We start from the raw sequence: 22,080 nt of genomic DNA on the forward strand, positions 1-22,080 counted from the left end.
GATTTACTCCTGTACAGTAGAGGACAATAGGATACAGTTCAACACTCTTATTTCTGAATCTAAAGTCATTTTTGCTTATTAGTATGGTTGAATTAGATCATTGAAGGTCAGCAGCAAAGACACTAGTTAATAAAGTGAGATTAAATACATAAAGTATATATGTGTAATTTAATGTTAATTATAAAAGTTTTGCATAAAATTCTGAGATTGCATTTTACTGTTTTTATTCAGTTTGAGGAATACTGATTGTTTTCGAGCTGTCAGTCAATACATGTGAAAAAGTTACTAGCGTTACTTATTTTTAAAAGAAGCTTAGATATTTTGTTGTAAATTGAAAAAGTAATGTGTTACTTTACTAGTTACTTGAAAAAGTAATCTGATTACATAACTCAAGTTACTTCTGGCTGCTTCTAATCAGCATTGAATCAGTGTAATGACAATTCATCCTTACATTTGACATTTTTTCTATAACTCACTGTGTTTCGATCAAATCTTATTTGGTATTAGTATTTGGGAAGTACTTGCTGAGGAAATTATAAACTATGTAATATGCTGAACGTTTTGAAGGAACTGTATGGTCAACGTTTGTCGGTTTAAGGGAGTATAAGCAGCCACTCCTGCTCAATGTGCTGCTCGCATTAGTGCCTATTTAGGGACACCCCTCCCTAAACATCTCAGATAACACACACACACACACACACACACACAAGAGCCCAGCTGATAACTGTGTCCATGTGGCCGGAAGAGCATGAAATCACAGCCACACAACGTTGTCATGTAAGTTTAACGCTGTGTGTGTCTCATTCGAGACTGCACTGTCCCGATACACTGCTTCTGTGACCTGTCCACAGGTGTGTGTCTTGCCATGTCATCACTGGGGGTCAGAGGTCAGGCGGTGACCAGCTCCAGGACCGCGGTCAGTGGGCCAGTAAAGCTGAATATCTGCTGGCTGTTGCCGGGCAGATTATCGGTCTGGGTAACGTATGGCGATTCCCATATCTGTGCTACAAGAACGGAGGAGGTGAGACGCTCATCACATCACAAAACACTATGCATGCTCTTGTATGCCTTGTTTATAGGGGTGTAACAATATATCATGTCACAATATATCGCAATACAAAAATACAACAATATGTATCGTGGATAGTGACAATATATATTGTGGATAGTTCACTCAAAATAAAAATTACTGTGTGAGAAAAAAGTGTTTTCAGAGTTTTAGTGTCAGTTCTACATTAAACTACTATATATAATGTTGAATATAATGTATAATAATGCAATGGGGGAATATTTGTGGGCCTGATAATGCCAAATGTCTGATGTTACCAGTAAAAAGTGGCCTATATTATTTTAAATATATCAGTGACAGAGATCAAGCATATTCGTCTAAAATAATTCTGCATTTTCATCTTCAGAATGATGAATATTGTTATTCTGGTGTCTCTATTGTCCTGTGCTTTGGGTTTCCAGCACCAAGTCCAAGCCTATTCATTTACACACACAATGTAATCCCAAATTTAGCATTTTAATTAAAGGTACATTTTTTTAACCTTTTATCAGATGTCTTGGAGTATCGCAATAATATGGTATCGTGAGTTCAGTATCGTGATATGTATCGAATCGTGACATGAGGGTATTGTTCCACCTCTACTTGTTTATGACACACTTTCGAACAGGTGTGTTTCTTGTGCCGTACATGTTATTCCTGGTTGTGTGTGGCGTTCCTCTGTTCCTGCTGGAGACGGCGCTGGGTCAGTTCACCAGTCTGGGAGGAGTCGGCGCATGGAGGAAAATCTGCCCGCTTTTTGCAGGTTACATGTTTGAATTGTTTAAAGTAGCGCAGTTGAATCTGTATTGTGTAAAGCGCTCAAGTCACATGACTAAGCTAGTACACAGGCCCAAAATCTTTCTGCATGTGATGGAAGTGCGTCTGTTTTGTTTTTATTTGTAAATAAACCTTTTTATTTTGAGTTTGTGCATTGCAGTTTTAAAGGGATAGTTCACCCAAAAATGAAAATTAGCCCATGATTTACTCACTCTCAGGTTATCCTAGGTGTATATGACATTCTTCTTTCAGACGAATAGAATCAGAGTTATATTAAAAAATGTCCTGGCTCTTTTCCAAGCTTTATAATGGCAGTGAATGGCTGTTTCTGTTTTGTCCATAAACGTGCATCTATCCATCATAAAAGTGCATCTATCTGTCATAAAAGTGCATCTGTCCATCACAAAAGTGCATCTATCCTCATAAAAGTGCATCTATCCATCATAAAAGTGCATCTATCCATGATAAAAGTGCATCTATCCATCATAAAAGTGCATCTATCCATCATAAAAGTGCATCTGTCCATCACAAAAGTGCATCTATCCTCATAAAAGTGCATCTATCCATCATAAAAGTGCATCTATCCATCATAAAAGTGCATCTATCCATGATAAAAGTGCATCTATCATCATAAAAGTGCATCTATCCATCATAAAAGTGCATCTGTCCATCACAAAAGTGCATCTATCCTCATAAAAGTGCATCTATCCATCATAAAAGTGCATCTATCCGTCATAAAAGTGCATCTATCCATCATAAAAGTGCATCTATCCATGATAAAAGTGCATCTATCCATCATAAAAGTGCATCTATCCATCATAAAAGTGCATCTGTCCATCACAAAAGTGCATCTATCCTCATAAAAGTGCATCTATCCATCATAAAAGTGCATCTATCCATCATAAAAGTGCATCTATCCATGATAAAAGTGCATCTATCATCATAAAAGTGCATCTATCCATCATAAAAGTGCATCTATCCATGATAAAAGTGCATCTATCCATCATAAAAGTGCATCTATCCATTATAAAAGTGCATCTATCCATGATAAAAGTGCATCTATCCATGATAAAAGTGCATCTATCCATGATAAAAGTGCATCTGTCTGTCATAAAAGTGCATCTATCCTCATAAAAGTGCATCTATCCATCATAAAAGTGCATCTGTCCATCATAAAAGTGCATCTATCCTCATTAAAGTGCATCTATCCATCATAAAAGTGCATCTATCCGTCATAAAAGTGCATCTATCCATCATAAAAGTGCATATATCCATGATAAAAGTGCATCTATCCATCATAAAAGTGCATCTGTCCATCATAAAAGTGCATCTATCCATCATAAAAGTGCATCTATCTGTCATAAAAGTGCATCTATCCTCATAAAAGTGCATCTATCCATCATAAAAGTGCATCTGTCCATCATAAAAGTGCATCTATCCTCATTAAAGTGCATCTATCCATCATAAAAGTGCATCTATCCGTCATAAAAGTGCATCTGTCCATCATAAAAGTGCATCTATCCATCATAAAAGTGCATCTATCCGTCATAAAAGTGCATCTATCCATCATAAAAGTGCATCTATCCATGATAAAAGTGCATCTATCCATCATAAAAGTGCATCTGTCCATCATAAAAGTGCATCTATCCATCATAAAAGTGCATCTATCCATGATAAAAGTGCATCTATCCATTATAAAAGTGCATCTATCCATGATAAAAGTGCATCTATCCATGATAAAAGTGCATCTATCCATTATAAAAGTGCATCTATCCATGATAAAAGTGCATCTATCCATTATAAAAGTGCATCTATCCATGATAAAAGTGCATCTATCCATGATAAAAGTGCATCTATCCATGATAAAAGTGCATCTGTCCATCATAAAAGTGCATCTATCCATCATAAAAGTGCATCTATCCGTCATAAAAGTGCATCTATCCATCATAAAAGTGCATCTATCCATCATAAAAGTGCATCTGTCCATCATTAAAGTGCATCTGTCCATCATTAAAGTGCATCTATCCATCATAAAAGTGCATCTGTCCATCATAAGTGCATCTGTTAATGAAGTGTAAGTAGACTGTGTATGGCCGTAAGCTAGAATTTTACTTTGTAACGTTAAATATGGATATTTTTCTTACACCTAGGATGACTCGAGGGCGAGTAAATCATGGGCTAATTTTCATTTTTGGGTGAACTCTCCCTTTAACTCTGCTTGTGTTTGGACGGATGGTTGGGTCATTGCAGGTCTGGGTTACGCCAGTCAGATGATGATCTTACACAGTTGTGTGTATTACATCATTATTCTGGCCTGGGCGCTCTTCTACCTGTGCAACAGCTTCCAGACGAGGCTTCCCTGGGCGCACTGCAACAACACCTGGAACACAGGTGACAAACACACTTTACACGCGCGTATCTCAAGCTCCTGCTGTGTCTGAGGGTTTCTGTGCCGTCAGTGTGTGAGAGCGCTCACATCATCTGTGTGTTCACATGAGCGCATCAGGCCGAGATTTAGGCAGAAATTTGGCCCAGTCATTTCCATTATCCAAACATCTTGACACTCAGGACTCATTCCCCACCCATAGAGCAACATCTCATTGATTTCGAAGGGCGAGGATTTGGAGAGACTTTTTCACACAGCGAAACAAAACAGATTTTTTACACATTGTGTAATTTGAATTATTAGCTCATATGATCTTGGTTATTCTATCTAATCACAATTATTTGAGATTGCAGCATTAATTGTGTTTGAAAAGTTTGAATTTTAATCACATGCCATCCCAGTAAGAGAAAGTGCTGTCCATTGCTTTCAGTGGTGAGAGAAGCAAGAGAATCAACATTGATGGAGTAAAAAATAAAGAATATTAAAAAATTCACTGTTATAGTACATAAAGATAGTCAACGACTATTAGATATACTACTATTATTATAGATACGACTATTCATACGAAATAAAGGCTTGTGTGTTTAATCAGACTGCATTATATATTATATTATATTATATTATATTATATTATATTATATTATATTATATTATATTATATTATATTATATTATATTATATTATATTATATTATATTATATTATAAATACTTACATTAATACGTATATTAATATTATTAATTAATTATTAAGTAAATCATATGAGCCTATATTATATAATATGGCAATATAATATATTATCTTACATTATATTATAATTACTTTTATTTATAATTATATATTTTTTTTAAAGTATTGATGTAAATCATGAGCCTGTATTATATTATATTATATTGCAATATAATATATTATATTACATTATATTATAATTACTTGTATTCATAATTATATAAATATTATAATTTTTCACACCATTAACATAAATCATATGAGCCTATATTATGTTATATTGCAATATAATATCATATAAATACGTATATTAATAATTATATAAATATTATTTATATTATATTATAGTAATAACTTTATAAATTATTATATTAATAACTATATCAATAATATAAATTTTCACAACATTAAAGTAAATCATATGAGCCTATATCATTTTCATTTTTATTATTATATTATGTACAATTCCAAGTTTAAAAAAATAACATATTAGGTTTACACTGTAAGTGACATGAACAAAATAGAATTAAATTATTTGTATCATCAGCACAATATTCCCGATCATGACAGGCTTATTCATAGCACATTATATTTATTCTTTTGACTGACAAAAGTGATTTCAGAGACTTCAGGGTATAGAGTGAGAAAAGCGTCCTCGTGTATAATGTCTTTAATCTCGTGTATAATGTCTTTAATCTTGTGTATAATGTCTTTAATCTCGTGTATAATGTGTTTAATCTCGTTTATAATGTCTTTAATCTCGTTAATAATGTCTTTAATCTCGTGTATAATGTCTTTAATCTCGTGTATAATGTGTTTAATCTCATGTATAATGTGTTTAATCTCATGTATAATGTGTTTAATCTCGTTTATAATGTCTTTAATCTCGTTAATAATGTCTTTAATCTCGTGTATAATGTCTTTAATCTCGTGTATAATGTCTTTAATCTCGTGTATAATGTCTTTAATCTCGTGTATAATGTCTTTAATCTCGTGTATAATGTCTTTAATCTCGTGTATAATGTCTTTAATCTCGTGTATAATGTCTTTAATCTCGTGTATAATGTGTTTAATCTCGTTTATAATGTCTTTAATCTCGTTTATAATGTCTTTAATCTCGTTTATAATGTCTTTAATCTCGTGTATAATGTCTTTAATCTCGTGTATAATGTCTTTAATCTCGTGTATAATGTCTTTAATCTCGTGTATAATGTGTTTAATCTCGTTTATAATGTCTTTAATCTCGTTTATAATGTATTTAATCTCGTTTATAATGTATTTAATCTCGTGTATAATGTGTTTAATCTCGTGTATAATGTGTTTAATTTGATGTATAATGTATTTAATCTCGTGTATAATGTGTTTAATCTCGTGTATAATGTGTTTAATCTCGTGTATAATGTGTTTAATCTTGTGTATAATGTGTTTAATTTGATGTATAATGTGTTTAATCTTGTGTATTATGTGTTTAATCTCGTTTATAATGTATTTAATATCGTGTATGTCTTTAATCTCGTGTATAATGTCTTTAATCTCGTGTATAATGTGTTTAATCTCGTTTATAATGTCTTTAATCTCGTTTATAATGTGTTTAATCTCATGTATAATGTGTTTAATCTTGTGTATAATGTGTTTAATCTTGTGTATTATGTCTTTAATCTCGTGTATAATGTGTTTAATCTCGTGTATAATGTCTTTAATCTCGTGTATAATGTGTTTAATCTCGTGTATAATGTCTTTAATCTCGTGTATAATGTGTTTAATCTCGTTTATAATGTCTTTAATCTCGTTTATAATGTGTTTAATCTCATGTATAATGTGTTTAATCTTGTGTATAATGTGTTTAATCTTGTGTATTATGTCTTTAATCTCGTGTATAATGTCTTTAATCTCATGGATAATGTCTTTAATCTTGTTTATAATGTGTTTAATCTCGTTTATAATGTCTTTAATCTCGTTTATAATGTGTTTAATCTCATGTATAATGTGTTTAATCTTGTGTATTATGTGTTTAATCTTGTGTATTATGTCTTTAATCTCGTGTATAATGTGTTTAATCTCATGGATAATATCTTTAATCTTGTTTATAATGTGTTTAATCTCGTTTATAATATGTTTAATCTCGTGTATTATGTCTTTAATCTCGTGTATTATGTCTCTAATCTCATGGATAATGTGTTTAATCTCATTTATAATGTCTTTAATCTCGTGTATAATATCTTTAATCTCGTTTGTAATGTCTTTAATCTCATGTATAATATCTTTAATATCGTGTATTATGTCTTTAATCTCATGTATAATGTCTTTAATATCATGTATAATGTCTTTAATCTCATGTATAATGTCTTTAATCTCGTGTATTATGTCTTTAATCTCATGTATAATGTCTTTAATCTTGTTTATAATGTGTTTAATCTCGTTTATAATGTCTTTAATCTTGTTTATAATGTGTTTAATCTCGTTTATAATGTCTTTAATCTTGTTTATAATGTGTTTAATCTCATTTATAATGTCTTTAATCTCGTGTATAATATCTTTAATCTCGTTTGTAATGTCTTTAATCTCATGTATAATATCTTTAATATCGTGTATTATGTCTTTAATCTCATGTATAATGTCTTTAATCTCGTGTATTATGTCTTTAATCTCATGTATAATGTCTTTAATCTTGTTTATAATGTGTTTAATCTCGTTTATAATGTCTTTAATCTTGTTTATAATGTGTTTAATCTCGTTTATAATGTCTTTAATATCATGTATTATGTCTTTAATATTGTTTATAATGTGTTTAATCTCGTGTATTATGTCTTTAATCTCGTGTATTATGTCTTTAACCTCGTTTATAATGTCTTTAATATCGTGTATTATGTCTTTATTCTCGTTTATAATGTGTTTAATCTCGTGTTTAATCTCCTCTAGATTCCTGCGTGGGCTTTGAGCAACACAACGCCAGCGATGTCTCTGAGAACGCCACATCTCCAGTCATGGAGTTTTGGGAGTGAGTGTCTGGTATGACGGTGTGCACGGGTCCTTGTCTGAAGCGTTTGATGGTGTGTGTGAGTGTGTGTACTGAGTCTCTCTCTCTCTCTCTCTCTCTCTCTCTCTCTCTCTCTTTCTCTCTCTCTCTCTCTCTCTCTCTCTCTCTCTCTCTCTCTCTCTCTCTCTCTCTCTCTCTCAATTCAATTCAATTCAATTCAAAATTGCTTTATTGGCATGACTGTACATGTTACAATATTGCCAAAGCTTGGAACACATAGAATAATTATACAGTATAAAATTATAAAGTACAAAAAAATAGAATATTATAACATAACTTAAATCTAAATGAACAACTTAAATTAATTGTACAAATTAACAGTGAAACAAATTATAATATCTGTGAACGTTTTACACCACAGTGTTTTAACATATACACACACACACGTCACTGAAGGTCACTGTGGTGGACAGTAGGGAAACACACTGAGGTCAGACACACACATCACACACACATTCACCTGCTGTCTCTCAGGCTGTGGCACACACACACGTATCTGGCAGCGAGTGCTGCTGTCTGGCCCTCTCCTAGCAGGATCTTCATCTGATCTACTTCAGTCATGGCTGTGAAGTTCTGTATTAGGTTAGTGAGTTTGCTGAAGTAGAGTTCTCTGACTGAAGTGTATTTGTGACAGTGAAGGAGGAAGTGCGTCTCTGTCTCGACCTCTCCTGTCCTGCAGTGAACACACACCCTCTGCTCTCGGGGTAACCAGCTCTTCCTGTGTCTGCCCGTCTCGATGGCGAGACTGTGTTCACTCAGCCTGTACCGGCTCAGGATCCGTCTCTGCTTTGTGTCTCTCACACTCTGGAGATATTCTTCCAGTTCATAATTTGATTTCAGATTTCGATAGAATTGTAATTTACTTTGTGTTTTAGTTTCCTGATCCCAATGTTCCAGATATGTACTTTTAGACTGTTTGGTAATTTGGTTTATTCTGATGTGTGTGTGAGAAGCAGTGCTGGTCTGAGACTGGTTAGAGTTAGTAGGGTTAGTCGGGTTAGTGAGTCTCAGGACCAGCTGACTGAGGAGACTCTTTTCGGGGTTCAGTTCAGTTCTTGGGTTTGTAGTGCTTTAAAATGTAGCGATTCTGTGGGACTTGATTTTAGATGCATCCAGAATTTGAGGGATCTTTTTTGCATATTAATAATCAATGGGAATCGGCCTAATTCTGCCCTACATGCATTATTGGGTGTTTTCCTTTGTAGTTTCAGAATCATTTTGCAGAATTCAGTGTGTAGGGCTTCTGTTGGATGCCTGTCCCATCTAGTGTAGCTCTGATCACTGAGTGGACCCCAAACCTCACTTCCATACAGCGCAATGGGCTGAATTACACTATCAAAGATTTTACACCAGATTGGAATCGGTAGTTCAATGTTTTGGAATTTTTTCTTAATTGCGTAGAGAGCTCTTCGAGCTTTATCTTTGAGAGCATTCACTGCCACACTGAAACTCCCCGATGCAGTGATGACCAGGCCGAGGTAAGTGTACTGCATCGTGTGCTCTAGGGCGGTGCTGCCTAGGCTGAACTGGTATCTGTGTTCCTGAGATCTGGGCTTCTTCTGAAAGACCATAATGTTGGTCTTGGTGAGGTTGACTGCCAGGGCCCAGTTCTGGCAGTAGTTCTCCAGCAGGTCCAGGTGCTGCTGTAGTCCCTGTGCAGTGGGTGACAGCAGCACCAGGTCGTCTGCGTACAGCAAGAGCTTGATGCTCCTGTCCTGTAGAGTGAGTCCAGGGCCTGTAGACTGCTCCAGCTGCACCGCTAGCTCATTAATGTAGATGTTGAACAGCGTTGGACTCAGCCCACAGCCCTGCCGCACTCCTCTTTTCTGGGTGAAGAATTGTGTGTGTTTGTTGCCAATTCGTATTGCACATTTGTCGTTCGAATACATTGATTTTATAGTGTCATAAACTTTACCCCCTACACCACTTTGTAAAAGTTTGTAATATAATCCGTTGTGCCAAATAGAATCAAATGCTTTTTTGAAATCGACAAAGCATGCAAATATTTTTCCGTTTTTGGTCTGTTTTACGTGCTTATTGATTAGGGTGTGTAGGGTGTAAATGTGGTCAGTAGTTCTGTGATTTGGAACGAAGCCAATCTGACTTGAGCTCAGGACATTGTGTTCGTTAAGGAAGCTTACAATTCTGTTGTTTAAAATACTGCTAAATAACTTCCCCAGATTACTGCTCACACAAATGCCTCTGAAATTATTAGGGTCCAATTTATCTCCACTCTTATGAATTGGGGTAATAAGTCCTTGGCTCCAGATGTCAGGAAAGCAGCCTGAACTAAGTACAGTGTTGAACAGTTTGAGCACGGCCGCCTGCAGCTCAGGTGTGCTGTGTTTCAGCATCTCTCCTAGAATGCCGTCAGGACCACAAGATTTCTTTCCTTTAAGGCTCTTGAGTTTGTTTGTCAATTCTTCGTGTGTAATTGGGAAGTCAAGTGGATTTTGATTATTTTTAATTGTCTCTTCAAGAGTTTGTAGATTTTGTTTGATCAGATTATAATTATCATTAAGTTGGTTTGATGGGATTTCTTTATACAAGTTTTCAAAATGATTTGTCCAGATTTCTCCATCTTGAATTGGCAGGTCTTGTGGTTTCGTTGTGCTCAGATTGTTCCACATATCCCAGAACTGATTCTGATTTATTGAATGTTCTAATTCTTCTATACTTTTGGTCAGATGGTGTTGCTTTTTCACTCTAATTGTGTCTTTATATATTTTTAGTTTAGAAAAGTATTCAGTTCTTATCTCAGTGTTGTTTGGTTCTTTATGTTTCAGATTTGATAATTTTCTAAGTTGTTTTCTTAATGTTTTGCATTCTGAGTCAAACCATTTTTCATCTTTTGGAGTATTTTTAATGTATTTTTTGCCTTTCTTTTTCAATTCACTTTTATGTGCTGCTTTTTTAAATATGTAATTGATTTCATTTGTAGCCAAATTAACACCATCTTTAATTGTTTCGAATTTCTTATTAATAAATGTATTTATTAACTGTTTTAGTTCTTCAGAGCTGAGGGCTTGCACAAATTTGTCTGCGCTGTCAGAAGCCCATCTGTACCTCTGCTGGACCGGATACATTTGGCAGGTTTCTGGCCTGTTTTGTTCTGGTGTGTGATGTGTTTTGATATAGATGTTAGTTTGGTTATGGTCGGAAAGCGGAGTTTGCTGTTTGACAGTGAATGCATTGAAGGAGGATGGGTCCATGTCAGTGATGGCATAGTCAACTACACTAGCTCCAAGACCTGAACAACACGTGAACCTCCCTAAAGAGTCCCCTCTGATCCGGCCGTTCAGGATGTACAGGCCTGAGGCTCGGCAGAGCTGCACCAACTCTCTACCGCTTCTATTCACCGTTTGGTCAAGGTTGTTTCTCTGTGGAAGTTTTCTTGTGAGACTCGGGGGATTTTGGCCAAACACATATTCATTGCCCTTTGGATCTATGACATCAGGTTCAGATCCAGTTCTGGCATTAAAGTCTCCACACAGCAGCACGTTTCCCTGGGCCTGGAAACGGCTGATTTCTGTGTGGACGCTGTTGAGGTATTCCTCATCATGGTAAGGGGACTCCGCTGGGGGAATGTAGATGGCACAGAGATATGTGTCTGTAGCTGAAATGCCAATTTGGTTTAATTTTAACCAGCAATGAAATTTCCCAACTGTAATGGTAGAAATGTGTTTGGCCAGATCCTCCCTGTACCACACCAGGATTCCTCCCGAGTCTCGTCCGCGATGGACTGAACTTAGTTTGACTGAGGGCACAATAACTTCATAATAGCCTGAGGGACAGTAGGTGAGCGCATCATTTCGACACCAGGTTTCAGTGAGGATTATGATATCAACATCTTCTATATTTTTTAGAAATTCAGGGTCTGTGCTTTTAGAACCAAATGTTGAAGAGTGAAGACCCTGAATATTCCAGCAACTTATCTGAAATGAACGCATTTGTATTCTAAAAGAAAAACCTATTTGGTGAGACAGAGAGAAGATAAGGTGAAGCTACATGTGAAAACATACATGTGAAACATTTTACATTAGTGCACTTTTTTTTTTTTTTTTTTTTTTCAGTAGAGCACTGTGTGTGTTCTTATCTGTTCAGGAGCTGGTTGCACAGTGTGTGCAGCATCTCTCGGATCTGGCTCAGCTCGCTGGCAGGTGTGGAGCTGGAGCTGGAGGGTGGAGCGGGGGGCCGGGCTAAAGCTTCAGCGTAGCTCTGTGCTCTCGGATGAAGGGGTTTATCTGGGTGTGGGGGGTTTCTTGGTTTCTTCTTGCTAATGGGGACTTGATGGCCAGCAGGTGGACGTGGAGTTGGTGACTGCAGGTTTACAGGTGTGTAGTGGGCCATAGGTGGGTGTGGAAGTGGAGGATGATGTGGGAAGCTCGTCAGGCCGACGTCTCTCCTCTCCGGGGTCGAGGGGTTGTGTCTAGGCATGAAGCGGTGATTCCTCGTCGGGGTCGGGGGGTTGTGTCTGGGCATGAAGGGGTGAATGGGCCGGTAGTGTTCTGGAGTCGGTAGCAGATGTCTCGGTGGCGATGGGGTGCGGCCCAGGGCTGCATCTTTAAGGGTCCTTGCAAAAATGCGCACTGCATCTCTGTGCAGGTGGAGTCCGTCGTACAGGTGCTGGAGGCCGATGTGGTGGTGGTGGACCAGGTGCACGTTTGGCAGTGCAGAACATCTGCGGGAAATCTCAGTGTTGATGTTGTGGATGATGTGTGGTGGTGTGTCATGTCGTGGGAGAAGTGTGGATATAATGATCCGGGATTCTGGGAACTTTTTGCTGGTGATTTCTGCCATTTTTCTGACCGCATCAGCAGTGTTGTTGCGCAGCGAGTGAAGGTCGTTAGTCCCGGTGTGGATTATGACGCATGAGGGGTGTCCTGTGAAGTCTCTGATGATCTGCTGGGCGTGGCCAGTTGTGCTGCATCGTTTTGCAGAGACGTTCTGATGTGGGAAGAGTTTCTGTGGGTCCAAGAACTTCCCATTAGAGTCCATGGGGAGGAGAACATCTGGGTCAGGTTCTGGAGGGTGGGCGGGGGAGGGTTGTGTTTCTGCAGAGGTCTGTGTGTGTGTGGCAGGCTCGCTGTCTGTGTTTGTGTAGTCTGTAGTAGGAGCTGTACTGTGGTGAAGTGTGTTGTCTTCTGTGTTTTTCTGGAACTGCTCTCTCATCTCTTGCAGCTGTCTGGAGAAGTTCTCTTCTTTTCTCTCGTTGTCCTCCTCTAGCTTGCACATCTGTGTGCGGAGAGCTTGGTTTTCTCCTTGCAGTTCTCTGAGAGCTCTGTTGAGTTCAGTGATGGAAGAGTTGGTGTCTTTCTTCAGCTGCCTGAGCTCATCTTTGAGCTCTTGGATGGAGATGTTTGTGTTTGATGTTTTTCTCTCTCTCTCTCTCTCTCTCTCTCTCTCTCTCTCTCTCCAGGCGTGAGGTGTTGGATCTGTCTGCTAGTGTAGATCATCTGGGCTCGCTGAACCTCCGTCTGGCCTTGTGTCTAATGCTGGTGTGGGTCGTCTGCTACTTCTGTGTCTGGAAAGGAGTCAAATCCACCGGCAAGGTGTTTGTGTATTGTGTTTATGCAGTAGTGCTCCTTTATGCCCCTTATGCCAGAGTCCAATAACTAACAAATACAATAACTTTAATAGATTGTGATGTTTAAACTCAAGTAGGTCTTTTTTAGATAGATAGATAGATAGACAATTAATTTATCAAAAATACAGTACAAATCGGGAATTATTATTGCAATGTAAATCATCTGTTTTCTATGTGAATATATAGTAAAATGTAATTTATTCCTGTGATCAAAGCTGAATTTTCAGCATCATTACTCCAGTCTTCAGTGTCACATGATCCTTCAGAAATCACTCTAATATGAGGATTTGATGCTCAAGAAACAGTTATGATTATCATCAATGTTGAAAACAGTTTCAGATTTTTGTGGAAACCATTTAAATCTGTATGTTTTCAGTTGAAGTTCATTGTTGAGTTGTGTTTTTTAATGTTCTGCTGTGTAGGTTGTGTATGTGACCGCTACCTTCCCGTACGTGATGCTGCTGGTGTTGTTGGTTCGTGGCGTGACGCTCCCCGGTGCCGTGGACGGGATTATTTACTACCTGAAACCCAATCACACACGGCTGACGGACCCACAGGTAGCGTCACATGATCTCCTGTATAAGATGCAGAGTGAAACAAGTACGGCTTAGAAACAAATATGTGCAACATGCATTAAAGAAGCATATTCTGCCCTTTTACAAAGTCTTGATGTTGTTTCTGCCTCTACTAGAACTTGAATGTTGATTATTTTCCTCATATTCTCCATTGTTGCGGCTCCTCTCTTCCCAGTCTGTCAGTAACGCTCTGTTTACTTCCTGTCTCTATGAAGCCCCTCCTTCTGAAAAGCACACTGTGCTCTGATTGGTCGGCTGGATCAGTGTGTTGTGATTGGTCGAGCGCTTCGATTGTGTTTGGGAAATGCCCCGCCCCTTACCATAACCGCCAGTTTAACACACAACTAACTAACTCAACCAGGCCCCGCCCCTTTATTCTGCGCATTAATTATTATAATGAGGAATATTGTGATGTGTTCGTTCCCGGAAGAAACTCAAGACTACAACAGAGAAGAACTGGAGCTTTTTCATGATCAAACAGCAACATTACACACTAAACACAGACGAAGATGGAATAGGACACAGTTAATCTCTACTAACAGTTATGTGCATAAAAATAATCAGGAGAGGAGTTTTGTTTGAGATTGTATTATTAATATTAGTTCAGATTAAATCAAGTGAGGTGTAACCAACATGCAGGACAAAACCAAATAATTTGCATTTTAATGATTGATGCAACCATTTTAAATAATTTCCCCCTATGAAATATGTTTGCAAGCCTTTTATGAAAATAATAATAGAGATTCTCATATATTCAGGTTGTATGCGTTATCACTTTCACTTGACATTATAGCATCATTAAATTGAAACTGTGATAAACGTTTATACATGCAACCAACATAAATAGCACATGCAGTTTCAGCCAGGATTTGATTTATCATTTAATCATTTATGACAATCTGCTTTGTTCGGTTTTTAATCTGCAACAATTGGACAGGATTTGATTAAATAGTGACTTGTTGTGACAAGTTTGAGGCTGCTTGTAAAACGGGAGATAAACTTCATAGTCAAATCTTTACTAATATACTCGACGTGAAGTTGAGAAAGCAGTGAGTTCTGTGTGTCTCTGCTGAAGGTATGGATGGATGCAGGGACTCAGATCTTCTTCTCGTACGGCATCGGTCTGGGAAGTCTCACGGCTCTGGGAAGCTACAATAAATTCAACAACGACTGTTACAAGTATGTCCTTCCTCTCACAAAAACTCACACACATTTAACATCAACATGAAGTCAATCACAACTCTGTGTACTTTTCTAATTCATGTTCCTGGTCTTATGATTAATTAATGTTTATTTACATGTATGCATTTGGGAACGCCTTTAGCATGCACCGGTGTCTGAAGCACGTGTGAAATCACGCCAATCCTATTGGCTGACAGAGGTCAGGTGACAAAGCGTGGCATGTCAACAAGACCATAAAAGGGCATCACGTCACAAAATCCCCTGCTTCTTTGTCTTCAGAAGCCGTGTGTCTATTTCAGTGTGATTGTTTGTCTAAACACAAAGAGGTTTGTGTTGCAGCTGGCTGCTTCTTTCTGCACACATACATACAGTTTGGACATGAATTCGACCCCAGTCATTCTGGGTCAGTTCGTTCAGTGGGAACAGGGTTTGTGCATATGTGTGTACTTCAACCTTGTTGGTCAGGCATTTGTTCAGTATGGCGGTGTGGACACTCAAGCGTTGAGTTACCTCGAAAGGGAACATCTCATATGTAACTCTGTTCCCTGAGAAGGCTTCTTCAGACAATTAGAACTTAGTGATTCCGTGACTTACAGTCAAACCAAAAATGATTTAGACACCAGATATAATTTTTTATATTTTTTTACCAGTGTGTGCAGGACATTATAGTTCATTTATGTAAGTGAGGAGAGCAAAATAAAGTGAACTGTGACATATTATACCCAATAATTCTTCATACAGTGACTAAAACGTATAAAAATTTGAGACCAAAAATGACTCTTTTGAGCTGATCATGTTTTGCTGAAGTGTGTTTTCTTTAATTGCTAATGCTCTTTTTACACACAGACTGAACAAAATGAATAATTGCTTGGTGATTGGTTGAGCTAAACTGGTATTATCTAATTGTGTAGTTAAATTTAACAGCTGACAGATATTCAACATAATTCATGTGTGAGACAGTCTAACAGAAGGACGGACAAAACCAGTCAAATATCAACTGAGTTCTGCTCATATTTATTACCATTTTCTAAACTATAGTGAATAAACTGTGATAATGTGAGGAATGTTGAAGGTGTCTGAATAAATGTTGGTTTGACTGTAGATGCCCTTTGTCTTGTTGACATGCTACTCTTCGATACTTTCGTCACGTCTCCATCGGCCAAAAGGTTTGGTGTGATTTCACACGTGCTTCAGACACCGGTGCGGCATTAGATACAAATGTTTTTGTATCTGAATTTATTATTATTTTATTATTGTATTTCAGCTTTGTGTTTGTGTTTCAGGGACTGTTTCAGACTGTGTCTCCTCAACAGTGCCACCAGTTTCGTTTCAGGATTCGCCATTTTCTCGGTGCTCGGCTTCATGGCGCAGGAGCAGGGTGTGGATATCGCAGACGTGGCGCAGTCAGGTCAGACACGATGCATGATGGGCATCACACGTGCATATTCACTCTGAGAGCAAATACAGTTTCATCATTATTCAATTATTCAAGTATCAGTTATTCAACACCCAATGAAAATCAGATTTATTGGCAAAATTACAGACTTTCAGCTGTTTGCAATGAACAAATCAAACAAAAGTAATGGAAATGGAAATCAAATTGAAATGGCTCAGTGCAACAAATGTTTCAATGTGGTTTCCCAAAATTCAATTGAAAATACAAACTTTTTATGACTTCTGCAGTCTCAAAATTATTCAACCCCTTCATGTCAAGCATCTTAAAGGGATACTTCAGCATTTAGCATTAAGCTTTGTATCAGTAGAAAACCTGTAGTATTTTCGAATTACCATGCTTCCCTCCCTCATATCCCCCTGGGACAAGAGATTTATGTATTTTTTGTCTGGAAAAAATCCTCTGATGACGCAAAAATCGTCATTTTGCGTCATCAGAGAATTTTTTGGCCAGAGGCTAAAGACTACAGCCAGTAGGAGGAGCTGTCCCGCATGTGTTCAACCCGCCCATAGGGGGATCATCTTTTTTTGGAGGCTAAGCTAACAGGCTCTTTTTCTGTGGAGAAAGCTGAGTAGTAGGGGTTACCATACATCCTCTTTTTTCCGGACATGTCCGGCCGTCGAGATTGTCCAAAATGTCCGGGATTCAGTTTTTGCTTTCTAATAGTCGCCATTCATTGTTTACATGCACACCTTTTGTTTCAGTCTAACTGAATTCATTCCGATTGGTGAATCTGAATGTAGTGTTTACATGAACGCTAAACAAGTGATCGGTTGATGTGCGTTATAGCATTTCTAAGAAAATTCCCTCTCCTCCGTGAGAGATACGAGACCGGTGCGTCTCACAGGTGTCGCTTATCAGTAATCATGCCACCGGCCTCGCGCCATTCTCCCGCGGCCCTCATTCTCGTCCTGCTCGCCACAGTAAACATGATGAATGGCGACTGTAGAACGCAAAAGCCGAATCCCGACATTTTGGGCGATCTCGAAATCCCGGGCAGACTCGTTACGGAGACTCACGATAAAACAGCGTCTTTTCAGTTTCGAGTCAACTAGTAGCTGCCCTCTGTAACCGGTAGGCGTGGCTTGGGAGTGTCCTCCTAGGGCAGCGAAGTAAGTGCATTCTGGGAGTTGTTGTCTTTCATCCACATGAGCCAAACATTTTTTTTTTTTTTTACTTTTCTCAGTCTAGAAGGCTCCAAATTCAAAAATAATTTCACATTTCTACTACATACTGTAAATTTAAATACACATTCATCTTTCCAGAGGTGAAGTATCCCTTTAAGCACTTAGTAGAACAACCTTTTTCTGTTCAGATCTGCTGCAAGCGAGATTATGGGAACGTTTCAGAACATTCAGAGACATAAAGTCGTAAAAAACGTTAAATGATCGTCTAACTAGAAGAGTTCTGAAAATCGTTCCATGAATATTGTACAAAATATGTTTTTTCACAAATGTTTTGAGAAACATTATTAAAGACCAGATAACTTTAAACAAACGTTCTATTAACGTTACAGGAAGAATATGTTCATAACTTTAGCTAACATTAGCTAAAGTTCTGAGAAGGTTTTCTGCGTATATTCTCTTTCAGGTCCTGGTCTAGCGTTTATAGCGTATCCGCGGGCCGTTTCCCTGATGCCTCTGCCTCAGCTGTGGGCCGTGTGTTTCTTCCTCATGATCATCATGTTGGGTCTGGACACTCAGGTGTGACGTCTCTCAGGTGTGTGTGTGCTGCAGGTGTGGCGGTGCTGCTGATCGCTGTATGTGTGTGTTCAGTTCGTCAGTCTCGAGGCGCTGATGATGTCGGTGTCGGATCTGTATCCCGAGGTCGTTCGCAGAGGTCGTCGACGGGAGATTCTGCTCCTGCTCGTGTGTTTTGCCTGTTTTCTGCTCGGGCTTCTGATGGTGACGCCGGTGAGACATCTCAACTCTCGCTGTCCTTTCTTCCTCTCTCCAAGATCTAGTTCACCCAGAAATGAAAATTAGCCCATGATTTACCCTGAAGTCATCCTAGGTGTATATGACTTTCTTCTTTCAGACGAATACAATCAGAGTTAAATTAAAAAATGTCCTGGCTCTTCCAAGCTTTGTATTGGCAGTGAATGGCCGTTTCTGTTTTGAAGTCCATAAAACTGCATCATATCCATCATAAAAGTGCATCATTTCCATCATAAAAGTGCATCTGTCCATCATAAAACTGCATCTATCCATCATAAAAGTGCATCTGTCCATCATAAAACTGCATCTATCCATCATAAAAGTGCATCTATCCATCATTAAAGTGTATCTATCCATATTTCTTCTTTCAGACGAATACAATCAGAGTTATATTAAAAAATGTCCTGGCTCTTCCAAGCTTTATAATGGCAGTTCCTCTCTGTGTCTGATGATCAGGGAGGCCTGTATGTGTTTCAGATCTACGATCATTTCTCCTGCAGTGGAACCAGTCTGATATTGCTGTCCGTCTGTCAGTCAGTGGCCATCGGATGGATCTATGGTACACACACACACACACACACACACACACACTCTTTCTCTCTCTATCTCACACACACTGGTGTTGCTGTGTTGTCCTCAGGCGCGGATCGCTTCAGTCGTGACATCGAGGCCATGATCGGTTACGAGCCGCTCTGCAGCTTCAGGCTCTGCTGGCGTTTCCTGACGCCCGGCGTGTGTATCGTGTGTATCTCGTGTGTCACTGACATCTGCTGCTGACGGACCGTCCGCCTCCTCTGAGAAACTCTCTCCGTGTGTGTGTGTGTGTTTAGGGCACGCTGGTGTTCTCGCTGATATTCTGGTCTCCGCTGACCCTTGCTAACGGTGTGACGGCTCCTGGATGGGCCTTGATGATGGGCTGGACGCTCACACTGTCCTCGGTGTCTCTCCTGCCTGTCTGCGCGCTCTACACACTCATACACACATCGGGGAACCTTCAACAGGTGAACACACACACACAAACACATACACACACACGCTGGACGCTCACACTGTCCTCTGTGTCTCTCCTGCTCGTCTATGCGCTCTACACACTCATACACACACCGGGGAACCTTCAACAGGTGAACACACATACACACACACTGTCATCCGTGTGTCTCCTGCACGTCTGCGCGCTCTACACACTCATACACACACACGCTGGACGCTCACACTGTCCTCTGTGTATCTCCTGCACGTCTGCGTGCTCTACACACTCATACACACACCGGGAAACATTCAACCGGTGAACACACATACACACACACACTGTCATCCGTGTGTCTCCTGCACGTCTGCACGCTCTACACATTCATACACACACCGGGGAACCTTCAACAGGTGAACACACACACACATGCTCTCTCACAGACACACAAACGCTGGACGCTCACACTATCCTTTGTGTGTCTGCTGCCCGTCTGCGCGCTCCACACACTCATACACACACCGGGAAACTTCAACAGGTGAAGAACAGCAGCAGATATATTTTTAATGATATAAAATGTATATCATTAACTTGACACATATCTTGACAGATGAGCTTTATGGTTGTTCAGTGATGAATTCCTGATGAACGGTGATGTCGTCCCATCTTTTTTCGGCTTAGCTATAGCCGTTTTTGTGTTTGTTTAATTTCAAAGCGCCACCAAGTGGCCAGTCGCTGCGTCCCTTAATAGAGCCCCTCGTCTGACAACCGCTCGAAATTCATTGGCCGACGGCGGACGTGTTTTTCGAGATATGCGAATGTCCTCAAAGGCAGTCTTGGCATCTTGGACAAAGACACCGCATGCCAATTTTCAAGCCAATCAGACTTAGGGTCACGTAGTTATAGCCATTTTATGTCTTTTCCATGTTATAGCGCCACCAAGAGGCCAGTCAAGAATGAGCTCATACATATGTGTGCCGAGTTTGGTGAAAATATCTCATTTTGTTTGAGTTATAGCTATTGGCCGTGTTATTCGAGATACATGAATGTCCTCGTAGACAATCGTGTCACTTTGGACGAAGACACCGCATGCCAGTTTTCAAGTCAATCGGACTGACTGTTGCGTAGCTATTGGCATTTTTGTGTTTGTTTCATTTAAAGCGCCACCAAGTGGCCAGTCGTTGCGTCCCTTTCATAGACTGTAAAAAAAATGTGCGTAGTGTCCGTGACGTCACCCGTAGTGTTTCTGAAGAGCGTTTTTGAAGCCCAAAGTGGGCGGAGCCAGCCGTCGCCATCTTGGCCGCGCGTCACTCCCAGGTAACCGAAAATGTGCATTTAGCTGAGGTGACGTGACGCTAACAAACAGCACACACCCTAAATTATGCAGAACTTTAAGGCTTAATATCATTTAAACGGATGAGTTATAAAAAAATTCACCCGCCTCACAGTCGTCATAAAGGGCAAAATTAGCTGTATAGACCAAAACCACTTTTTGCACCAGACTGTAAACATGTGTTTTTCTGCTGTAAAGTTGGGCATTTTAACATGGGGGTCTATGGGATTGACTCTCTCCTGCAGCCGGTCTCTAGTGGCCAGTCGATGAACTGCAGTTTATGTCACTTCCGTGTTGGTTTTTTAAAGAGAGACCGGAAGGTTGCCGCCTGGTCCCTTTATGTCTCATAGTTTGCAGTGATTCATGGGACTGTAGATCATTCCCTCATAAAAGAGTCAATGTTTATTCACGTTTAATCACGAATTCCAGCCGTTTCACCCATCCTGAGTCTCACTATAGCTCTCTAGTCCTGTGCGCTGAGCTTCATTGTTAAACCGATGACAGTTGTTTGTGTAAGTGGGAAATAAAAGCCCTCGCACAGACAGAGAGTCTCGAGCGTCTAATAACCCTCCTAAAGTCTCTCCAGTGAATAACAGGCTTTTCATGTGTCCCGTGTGCAGCGTCTCCGTCTGCTGTGCCGGACTCAAGCTGACACACCAGCACCTTCCTCATGACCTCTGACCTCAGCACAAAGAAGCCCACAGAGACACTTAAGGACGTGGTGTAAGTGAGTGAAACTGAGGAGATCTGATGTACAGAAACCAGCGTTTGGTGACGGTAACGTGTCGCGCTGCAGCTGGAGGGTAAAAGAAACTCTTTGTCTTAATAACAAGCCGTTAAAAGCTTCTCTTCATGTCCGTGTTCAACTATGATGAGGGCGTTCACTGGATAGTTTGACATTTTGAGTTTTTTGGTTGAAATATGACCCATGACGTGTTCTGGAGATTAAAGATATACATCTCAGCAATGTATAGATCTAATTTACTGGATATGTATATGAAAGTACAACATGTTACATGTAATTCCGTAATTTCCCCATTGTGGGACAAATAAAGGTTTTTCTTATCTTT

The 22,080-nt window shown here is 39.2% G+C and overlaps 1 protein-coding gene across 2 annotated transcripts; it reads left to right on the forward strand.

The window, feature by feature from the left end:
- Window positions 1–685: 685 nt before the first annotated feature.
- On the forward strand, window positions 686–22,080 carry LOC308688650 (sodium- and chloride-dependent GABA transporter 2-like). 2 transcript variants are annotated; one of them, XM_081361854.1, is made up of 15 exons: window positions 686–777; window positions 852–1,021; window positions 1,677–1,811; window positions 4,076–4,216; window positions 7,859–7,937; window positions 13,396–13,528; window positions 13,986–14,120; window positions 15,214–15,317; window positions 16,604–16,728; window positions 18,364–18,476; window positions 18,549–18,686; window positions 19,167–19,269; window positions 19,351–19,451; window positions 19,541–19,711; window positions 21,631–22,080. In XM_081361854.1, the coding sequence occupies exons 1-15, from the start codon at window positions 749–751 to the stop codon at window positions 21,682–21,684; spliced, it is 1,731 nt and encodes a 576-aa protein (XP_081217980.1). In that variant the 5' UTR covers window positions 686–748; the 3' UTR covers window positions 21,685–22,080. The 2 variants fall into 2 exon arrangements, with proteins under 2 accessions (XP_081217980.1, XP_081217981.1); XM_081361855.1 differs by having other exon boundaries at window positions 703–777; window positions 19,188–19,269; window positions 21,631–21,814.

This window comes from Scardinius erythrophthalmus, assembly GCF_964197995.2.
Source record: "Scardinius erythrophthalmus genome assembly, chromosome: 3".
Lineage (NCBI taxonomy): Eukaryota > Metazoa > Chordata > Actinopteri > Cypriniformes > Leuciscidae > Scardinius > Scardinius erythrophthalmus.